The sequence below is a fragment of the Lupinus angustifolius genome, chromosome LG05 (assembly GCF_001865875.1).
Source record: "Lupinus angustifolius cultivar Tanjil chromosome LG05, LupAngTanjil_v1.0, whole genome shotgun sequence".
NCBI lineage: Eukaryota > Viridiplantae > Streptophyta > Magnoliopsida > Fabales > Fabaceae > Lupinus > Lupinus angustifolius.
In genome coordinates, this window is record NC_032013.1 from 11,668,649 (window position 1) to 11,678,550 (window position 9,902).

Below are 9,902 nucleotides of genomic sequence, written 5' to 3' on the forward strand. Positions count from 1 at the left end.
ATGTGTTTTCTTAGTAATGCGAATGTACGGGTAACATGTGTGTTTTTAGCCATGCGAATGCACGAGTCACATGTATTTAATTACTATCATTATATTATTTAATTAAAAGATAACAATGATATATATATTCATGAAAAATATATGTATTTTAATTAGTAATATAACAAATCAATTATTAGAACTCTTTTTATATTTTGATTAAATTTATCAGAAAAAATATATGTCATATCCTAAGTTAGTATGTTTTTAATTTATGAGTTATTTTCATACAATGATTATTAGCTAAAACATAATCAAATAAATAACATTTAATTATACAATATTTGAATGCTAAAAATATATTCAAATATTTATACACAATGAACATTAATCTAAAATAAAACATAAGCATTTAAGAGATATGCTAAAAAATCCTTATGACTTTATATGATACTTATAAACGTAATCACAAAAAATATGATGAAAAAATAACTCCTTATATTTATAATTTTATATAGAGAATATAGAGGTGAGATATTATCCAATATAATTTGAATTTTATTTATTCAGTTATTTAAGAATCAAATGTTTTCTATAATCACACTTTCAACAAATAAATGCTTATACAAACACATTTATAATTGTTAATATTCTACATATACACTCAAAAATCAATGTTAATATTGTACTTATATGAATGAGAAATATAATGTTTCAAACATGATTTATTGATATTATAAAATATATGTATATTATATTTGCATTATGCATAAACAAATAAGCGACCCGTGTAAGTGCACGGGTACACTGCTAATTGCATTTAACAAAAAAAGCCCAACCCTCGACTCATTTGGTGTACTGTTAAAAAAATGGTTTAATCTTTTCCTAAGCTGATTTCTAATTAGTAAGAGAAAAGAAGAAAAAAAAACCATTTCTCAACAACCTGAGTTCGAAGCATACTGTTGTTGTTATTTGAGTTCGTCATCAAAGTCGTCACCGTTGTCACACTTAGCTTCAGGTAAACCTTAATCTTCTTAATACTCTGTTTTTATCATCAAATTGTTATTTTTAAGAATTTGTTTCCGAGTTGAGTTTTAAAGGGGAATGAAAGAAAATAGATGTATGAACTAAACCTCAAATCGCAAATTGACTCTAAATGTATTAAAATAACTGCAACTCTTATTATGATTTTAACTAGTAGTTCTCTTTAAGTGTATCAAAATAACTACATGTTAAGATTTTAGTCCATGAAACAACAATATTATTAAAGGGAAAAACTAAGTGTGATTTGAGCCCTTGAAATTCACTTCGATTTTTCATCTTTGGATTTATATCAACCACTTTAATTTCAGAGTTAAGTCATTGAGTTTGGACTTATTTTGGAATTAATCGTTTAATGCTAACTTGAATAAGATGGACGCTTAATGGTAGTGACTTATGTGAATAATGGGTCGGGATGTCGCATGACATAACTGAGGTGTTACAAATGCTTATAATTTATAAACTCTTGGGCATTGTTTTCTTTTGCCTGCTTGTGCTCTTAAACAATTTCTGAACTTTGACAAAAATGTGCCCACAATTTCTGAACTCTGACAAAAATGTGCTTATAATTTGATCCTTGTCCAAATTGTTTAAAGTTGTTAGTGAGGTGTTCTTGACTCTTAATTTGTGCCAATGGTTGTCTCTTTTGATTTGAACTTTAGTTAGGGCTTTCCTCTTTTAACTTGGATTTTAGCACTTTTGTTAAATTGAATATTGCCAATTCTTTCCTAATCATAGTACTATATTTTATGAATGAGAATTTTTTGGATGATAATAAAAACCGAACTCGTAGGCTCGTCTGAACATAAATAAAATTTAACGGAAAAAACCCAATATCACTAAGTTCTAATTTTATCCCAATACAACTTTCATATTCGAGTTTAGTATATTTGATATTGTACATCGAACTCGCCCCAAACCTGATTAATATATGTAAAATTACAAAATTAGACATAATTATATATATAACTTATATATAGAAATTTGATATATATAGAGAACCTAAATATATAAAAATACATGTTTTGGGTGCGTTTCCGTCATGTTCAGGTTCATGGTTGGATAAATACAAACCCGACCCGAATCTATCCCATTATCATTCTTAGTACTTTTCTATTTGTACCATGTAATGTTTAAGTTAAACTTCCAATAATATTACTTTTATTCTATAATGAATTTCTAAATACTAATAGTTAAGTTCTTAAGTTCTTATTCTTAATTGCAGCATGAGAGTAATTTTGAGGCAGAGAAAGGAATTCAATTTCCAAACCTGATAACTTCGAAGATTAAATCGATGGTAAGTAACCTATCTCCTTCTCTTTTTCAAGTTATAAACATGTTCTCCCATTCTTTTTGTCTTATTAATTTTAAAAATCAATTCAAGCTTCAAATTTTTGGGTTTTTTCTTCTTTCGCTTCATTTTTGAATCGTTCAAAGTTTCCCATTAATTTTATTTATAATAATTTGATTCAAAACAATACTGAAGGAACGGAAATTCTTCATTCCTATATGAATTCAAGTTTTTTTGAACTAGGAAATTGAAGTATCATTTACGAAGGATAAGGGATAGATGTGACTGTGTACTTCAAGATTTGTATGGGGAACCCAACCCCCGACGGTTGGGGTCGAGGTTCAGGGTTCAGCTTTCAGGGTCCGAGGCCGACATAGGGTTTAGGAGATCTAGTGTATTAGGGTTTAAGTATAAGTTTGCTAGGGGAGCACATCTTTTGTCCCAAAAAGTGTGTCACTCCATGTGTTAACCACTTCTGATTGGTTGAAAAAATGTATTATTAAGTTAAAAATCTAATAATTAAATATTTTTATGATCAACCACAACTAGTGATACATGGAGTGACACACTTTTCGAGATAGAAGAAGTCATCCCGTTTGTTAGCCGTTAGCCCACATTTTTTGTGGACGAGTACTCACAGCTGAAACAAATATGTTTGAGTTGATTACATACCTAGTTCCATTTCTGAATTTGGTTCAGGTTGGAGACTGTGAAGCAATTGCTTCGAAATTCCATTTTCCGATATCTGAATATCAAGTGTCTCTGTAGTTTATCCTCTTATTTTGTGTATTGTATTTGTTTTGTATTATAAAATTATAATGCCTGTAGTTAAATTATAGCTGTAACTGATTTCAATATGTGTAATAGAATACCTGAAAGAAAACAATTACCTTTAAGTTATCTTGGGTTGTTGTTAGTTTGTTTTTAAGTTTTCGGGAAACTAACATTTAATATTTGTTACTGCTGCTCACATCAATTAGTTGAACTTACAGCGTATTCACAAACTGATGACTTAGGCATTGTACCAGGTTGTAATGACTTGTAGACTTCGGAAACTGCTTCGTTATCAAAACAATTTTAGGACCACGAAGCATGCATGTCTTTACCTTAATTCAATGCCTTATCACTCTTCACAAGATGTTTTTGACTCACAGTGGTATCGGAATGAATTTTCAAAGTTAACAAAATTGACTGAATTGCTAGCAAATGTGGATGCAATCAATGGGAGACTTGTTGATATAAACAGTAATTCAGTTGTTTTTGATGATCAAACTCAGCATGACATGTCTATGTTCAAGTCTCTTGTCCGGGTGTTTATTGCTTCACCATTTGTTCAAAAAAAAATGAGACATGATAGTCTACACCATTCATTTACTCCTTTCGGTGAAGCAAGTGAAAGATATCCTATGGTGGTTGATTCCTTGACCAAAATAAGCAACTTTCTCAATGTTTCTGCACAACAGAGGAAAATAGTTCGTTTTAAATTGAACCCGCAGGTAACCCAACACCATATATGGATTGGTGCACTTGAAGAAATTCTGAATAGTCTGAGAGTTGATTTGGAATCTCCGGGGTTAAACAAAGTTGTGCCAATGGGTCAACAAATTATTCATAGCTGTTTGAAGTTTCTGACTGAAAGCGTCATTGTTTCCGATCCCGACTCTGCATCATGGATCAAACTTTCACATTTTAAAAATGTCTGTTCTTCTAATTCTCCAAAATGGGAAGAGCTTCTTGACATGTTCAATGATTTGATTAAATGTTTTAAAAGCGAAGCAAGATTAAAGTTGCATGTCGATAAGGTTGAGGTCATGAAAGAGGGACTTTTTCATATCAGAGATGTTTTACTTGACAACAGTGTTGGATACAAGGAAGCTAGGCGTCAAGAAAGCCTGGTGCACAAGAGGCTTTCCAAAAACTTGGGTCATTCGTCTCGTTGCTTATTTACTCTATTGTTATATTATCTCTATGGAAAAGTTGCAGATATCGAAGTTGATGTGTGTGGAGGGATTCAAGGAAATGGACGTGATAACAAGTTTCACTTGTTTATGGGAAAGATCTTGACTTCAAATAATGAAATGATGGTTGGTCGTGGTGTGAAGCAGTTGGACCGAGCGCTTGGTCTTTTCAAGCATGTATGGGAAGCTGCTGAAATGAAAGGAGATTTAGACCTGCAAGGCCATATGTGGTGTGTTGGAGCAGAAGATAGGGTGCTTAAGTACAGAGGAAACATGTACTTCATGCATGGCATTTGCCTTTGATTCGAGATTGTTTCTAAAATACAGTTCAATCTTATAGTTCTCGTGTTGTCAATGACAACTCAAATTTTGGGATGAACTACAACTTTCAAGTGATTTATTCACAGCTTCAATTTGTCCAAGGGAATCAAATTTGTTTGTTCATCAGTTTAGACTGAGAATTAAGTCGCGAAAATCATATACAATATATTTGATGTAGATAAAATAAAGTGTATATATGATGATCGCGTGAGCCTTGCTGCATAGATAAGGCTATTGAAACTTCAGATGTTGCATCCCTTGCATGCACTAGTCCACCATTTTTAATATGATCATCTTCCCTTTTCTTCTGCTTTGAGTAAAATATATTTTCAATTTCATATTTATCCATTTTATGTAACCATGATTTCTTTGATGTCCACTTAGTTAAATATCTGATATTAAACTTTGAGAGGATAGCTAAAAGATGGAGAGAGCACACAACACTAGACATTGTAGTGTAGAATTGCCTTTCATGCACATCATATACACTCAAGTCCTGCACTTTTATATACTAATTTTTTTCGTGGTACTTTTATACCAAACATTAGATGATTCTTTTAAGGTGCTAATAATTATGTTCTTTGTTTCAGATTGTCTATAAAATTGGTATGCCTTACTTTTTGAAATAATAAGACTTTTTACTGCTATGTTGACTACATTAATTTTCAGCTAACCAAAGTTTGTTTAGGCTCTTAATGACGCAGAGAAGTTGTTTCAAGATGCTATAGACGATTCAATACCTTAAGAGCAAGAGCTATGCTGCTATATCTGTAAGTGATTTGCTGTTATATATTTTTCATTTCTATAAGTTCACCTTTTTGTAACTGTGACATCTTTAAAGCTATTTACTAATTGTGTAATGCTTAGATTCTAATTTTTTGGGCAATGCATGGAAAATATGGACTAGCACAAATGAAATAGCGGGTGAATACGAGAAATAACATGAGTTTTACATTGCATAATTACACATATAAATAAAGGAATATGAAACTAGCACAAATGGTTAGATTCTAATATCATGCATGTTTATAAAGGAATGTGATTAAAATCCTAGCCTAACCTTGAGTTGTATAGCTATAGATGGACATAAACCAATAAAACTATTTGTCATGGCTATAGAAGCTGAAACTAAATAAGAATCATAAGTCATAACTAAATGACTAAGTTTCAAGCTTAACATAAATGATTGTGAATTGTGAAGGTGCATTCTTTTATCCTTAGTTGCATTCTTTGAAGTACCAGTTCCGGAGCATGGTACCTGGTACGTGTTACGTTTGTTAAATGATGGAACTATGTAACTATGCTTTATCTCCCTCTGAGAGCGGCAACACGAGCTGCCAAGTCATCATAATCCTCCGGTAGATTAGGATGCACACGCCCTCTACCAACCTTGAACTCTTGATCTAAGGACATTTTTCTTGCATGCCATGTTGATGTTTCTACTGCATTTGTGGGTTCAGTAGGAAGAGATGTACCTCTCACATATGATCTTTTACCCTTTCTGTTGCATTTCATTAAATTGTTTTTACCTCTATCTATTGTATTTTGTTTTCGGTAAGGTGGTGGAATAAGCCAATAGGAAGATGGGCTCTTAATTTGTACTTCATCATCAGAAGTGCTTCCCAATGAAATTGAACTAGATTTTGTGCCATCCATTGATGACATATCTGTACTTGCTTCATCTTCACTACTGCTTTGTTGAATCCATGTTTCACCATTGAAATCCTTCTTTCCTTGAGAGGTAGTGTTTCTTTCTTTTCCTTTAGACTTATTGTAATCACTTTCATCTCTGTGTTTATCAACCTTAGGCCTCTCCTGAAGACAATAGTATTATTTCATTGGTAGTTGTATCATAATCAATTCAAACTAGTAAATTTGAAGGCTTACTATTACTCCATGTAGAGATTGTGCATAAAGTGTTTTCTCCAAAGCCTTATCATCCCACTCTATAGAGAACTCTTGTGCTATATCATACAATAATTTAATCTTCATTTCTCTTGTTGGAGGATCTCTGCTCAACTTCTCAACAAACTAAGGAAAATAAATTATTCAATTTTAGATACAAAGTTTACATTCACATGAAAATTATGAATAAGTATGTGCTATAAGGTGTGTTATAATTGGTTTACCTCTTTATTTATATAAGGTTCAAGTGAATTCCCAAATTTCTCAGTAAACAAAGTTCTGAAGTCACGCAATTCTGGCAAATCAGCAAATCTTGCTGCAGCATATATCAATGATGGTATAGCTTCTTTGCATTCATCAGGACAATCCCTGTTTAAGAAGGTTAGAATATTGTCATTATAAATCCCGTAAATGCGTTACAAATACAACAACAATCAACAATCGAGTCTTTATTCCACTATCTGAACAATCGAGTCTTTATTCCACTATTTGAAGAAGCATACCCATTTTTACTCAGCTCTTCAACATGATCTGATATGCATTCAACAAACTTTGCAATAAGTTCATAGCAGGATAACAATTTTTGCTCGAATAGAAGCTCTGCAACCTGCATCAAGTGCAAAGACTTAATAACGATGTTCTAAATTCATTGATGTAAGACCCATCAAGAATGTTGAAATATTAAATGATTTTTTTTACCTTTGTATATGCATTATAGTCATGGCCATTCTTAAGAAGTTCAGCAATGTCACTCTTCATAAACTTCTGAACTGCTTTCCTCTTCTTTTGGATTATCTCTAGCCTCATATTTATAAACTTCACATAGGATATGCTGTGTTTTCCAAAATAAAAATTAGGAAGGAAAAAAAAACAACATATTCCAAACAAACAGAAAAAGTTAGTGTTGTTTTTACCATTTTGTATAGAATTTTGGCTTCATTAACCACTGAAATATTTGTGTCCAAGAATTTGAAGAGGACATATTGGTAGAAAAGGAAAAACGGGGTTTCTATTTGTATTTTTTTATAAAGGAAAATTATACTAAAATGAGTATAAGGGGATGTCCACCCGTTATAAAAAGGATCATTTTGACAACTTTGCATAACTTAGCATTATACAAAGTTTTGGATCCATATACCAATTTGCAAAAGATAAAGAATTTTGAGGTATAAAAGAGGTACACCAAATCCAAAATCTAGTTTGAATTAAATCAAACAAGTACAGATAGCTCGAGTCATTCTCGAGAAAGTTCACTTCATTTCTCAAATATTTGTTTATTTTGATGTATTTGTATATTTGAGGCTATGTTGTGGTTAAATATAGATGTAAATGTTTGAGAATGAACATAAAATTAAGGCAAGAATAAGTATTAAGGAGACCTCAAAGAAAAGAAATGGAACTAAGGAGAAGCTATTTGGACAAATAGGTAAAACATGAAAACCCAAGAAAGAAAGATACAACAAAAAAGACTCAACACTCAAGTAATTCTTTGATTATATAGAAGGAAAATGCAAATTATGGAACATATAGAGAGAGAGTATTGTTCAATGCATATATATAAGAGTATAGAGCAAGTTTGTATAGAAAATATTTTGTGAAGAAAAAATATTGTGACAATTTTTAGACAGCTTTAATTTCTACAATGAACCTTACATTATAAAAAAATAGTTATAAAAAAAGTGATCAGAATTTAATGTCCAACTAGCATTATATGGTTGATACTCAATCCAGTCATGTGATGTTACAGCCGCAATAAGACTTTATATAAATATCCATGCATTTAGGATTTAGTTGGTTAATGATGAAAGTTCCAACATAACTAAAAAAAGACAACCAAAGTCCAATATAATGTGTGAGACCAACAAGACATTGGTTAATGAATGGTTTCTCTCTTTGTCTGAATTAGTGGATTAACATAGACAACAACATCCCAATATATGGATAATAAATTGTATATACTTCAACTTTTTCTCAAAATGTCTTTCTACATAATCTGTTTTTACCCCTTCATGTCCACATTTTACAGTGTAACAAATTGACATATATGATTCATAATCTTCCCCTACAGTATTAGACAGCTTCCTCTTTAATTATTTACAACATGCATCAATTATGTTCTATTTGATAAGACTAAAGAAGCACAATTCCATGGAATTATTCTAAAGTTTTGTGTTTTAAACCATCCAAATTAAAGGTGGCCATAGTTAATACTTAATTTTGGGCAGAATTAAAATAAATTATAATCAAAGAATGAAATATTTGTTATATATCATGGTTAGTGCTTCCAACTTTGACAATCATTTGGTATATAATTCTCATTAGTTAGGTCTAAACCACAATCATAACGTAAAATTATGGTTATAGTTTATGACTAACTAGCGTGTCGACATACATTTAATGATGATAAACACTTCGCGTAAACAAACATTTCATATTTGCCAACCTGCATTCTTATTTTCTAGTATTGAATATTTAATTTTTAGGGCATTGATGGATTGGCAAAGTAAATATTCTTATTTTCAATTCATTTTTTTTGGTAATGAGTATACATGATATTATAATTTTGTTTGAATATTTAATTATACATGATATTATAATTTTGGCTATATAGTTTAGGATTGAGTGTAGAGTCTACATATGATATAAATTATTAAAAAAGAAGTATATTCTAAGAAAGAATAAGTCTTTAATATTTGATTTGATTGTATTTTGACACTTATTCAAAAGTGTGATCTTCCTTATCTGAAAAATTGGATCAGAGGTGAACATGGGATAATCTTCGGATATGAAGAATATGAAATAAAGAAGGTACGTTGTTTAGTTTTTGAGTGTTTCAAAGAACCTAATATGCTCTCCACTTAAAAAAGTAACCTAAAGTAATTGTATACAACCTCTTGAACCATTTTTTTGCATCCAATAATTGCAAAACTATTTTCATTGTATATATTATAAATTTGAATATATCATATTGTCTTTCAATTACCACTATTTAAGTATATAAATGGAATTAAATGAAATTACTCATATTCAATTACCTGAATGTCCTTTATACATATTTTGTATTTACATAGTAGTAAGGGTAAAGTCGATATATAAAAATTACGCATGTTCAATTACCTCTATACCCCTTAAACATGTTTTACCTTATAAATATAATACAAAAGTTAATTACTAACATTAGAGGAATAAATGTGTTAAGTATTTTTTATACATGTTATTTTTTTTTAAGGTGTGTGAGGTTTTTTTGTACTACCAATGGTATATTCTCACCTTTTTTAGTAACGAACTAATCTTTTTTGGGTTTGTGACCGTCCGTCCCAACAAGTATCGCTCTAAGGAATTGAATCCTTAATATTGGGGATCCAGTTAAAACCTTATACCCTTAGACCAATGCATTGTTGATAGGT

The 9,902-nt window shown here is 30.9% G+C and overlaps 2 protein-coding genes across 4 annotated transcripts; one reads left to right on the forward strand and one right to left on the reverse strand.

Annotated features, from left to right (window-relative positions):
- Positions 937-4,898, forward strand: LOC109347808. 3 transcript variants are annotated; one of them, XM_019587881.1, is made up of 3 exons: positions 937-997; positions 2,246-2,317; positions 3,340-4,898. In XM_019587881.1, exons 2-3 carry the CDS (start codon positions 2,315-2,317, stop codon positions 4,570-4,572), a joined length of 1,236 nt encoding a protein of 411 aa, XP_019443426.1. In that variant the 5' UTR covers positions 937-997; positions 2,246-2,314; the 3' UTR covers positions 4,573-4,898. The 3 variants fall into 3 exon arrangements, with proteins under 3 accessions (XP_019443426.1, XP_019443427.1, XP_019443425.1); XM_019587882.1 differs by lacking the exon at positions 2,246-2,317 and having other exon boundaries at positions 970-997; XM_019587880.1 differs by lacking the exon at positions 937-997 and having other exon boundaries at positions 2,190-2,317.
- Positions 5,523-7,506, reverse strand: LOC109347810. Its single transcript, XM_019587883.1, has 6 exons — positions 7,410-7,506; positions 7,195-7,327; positions 6,999-7,102; positions 6,720-6,864; positions 6,484-6,621; positions 5,523-6,405 (listed from the first exon to the last, which is right to left on the reverse strand). The coding sequence occupies exons 1-6, from the start codon at positions 7,475-7,477 to the stop codon at positions 5,896-5,898; spliced, it is 1,098 nt and encodes a 365-aa protein (XP_019443428.1). The 5' UTR covers positions 7,478-7,506; the 3' UTR covers positions 5,523-5,895.

Coding starts and splice junctions, on each gene's coding strand:
- LOC109347810 (XM_019587883.1), bottom strand. CDS start 7,477: ATGTCCTCTTCAAATTCTTGGACACAAATATTTCAGTGGTTAATGAAG. Junction 6,622..6,719: donor AACCTTATATAAATAAAGAG/GTAAACCAATTA, acceptor TATTTTCCTTAG/TTTGTTGAGAAGTTGAGCAG. Junction 6,406..6,483: donor ATGCACAATCTCTACATGGA/GTAATAGTAAGC, acceptor TATTGTCTTCAG/GAGAGGCCTAAGGTTGATAA.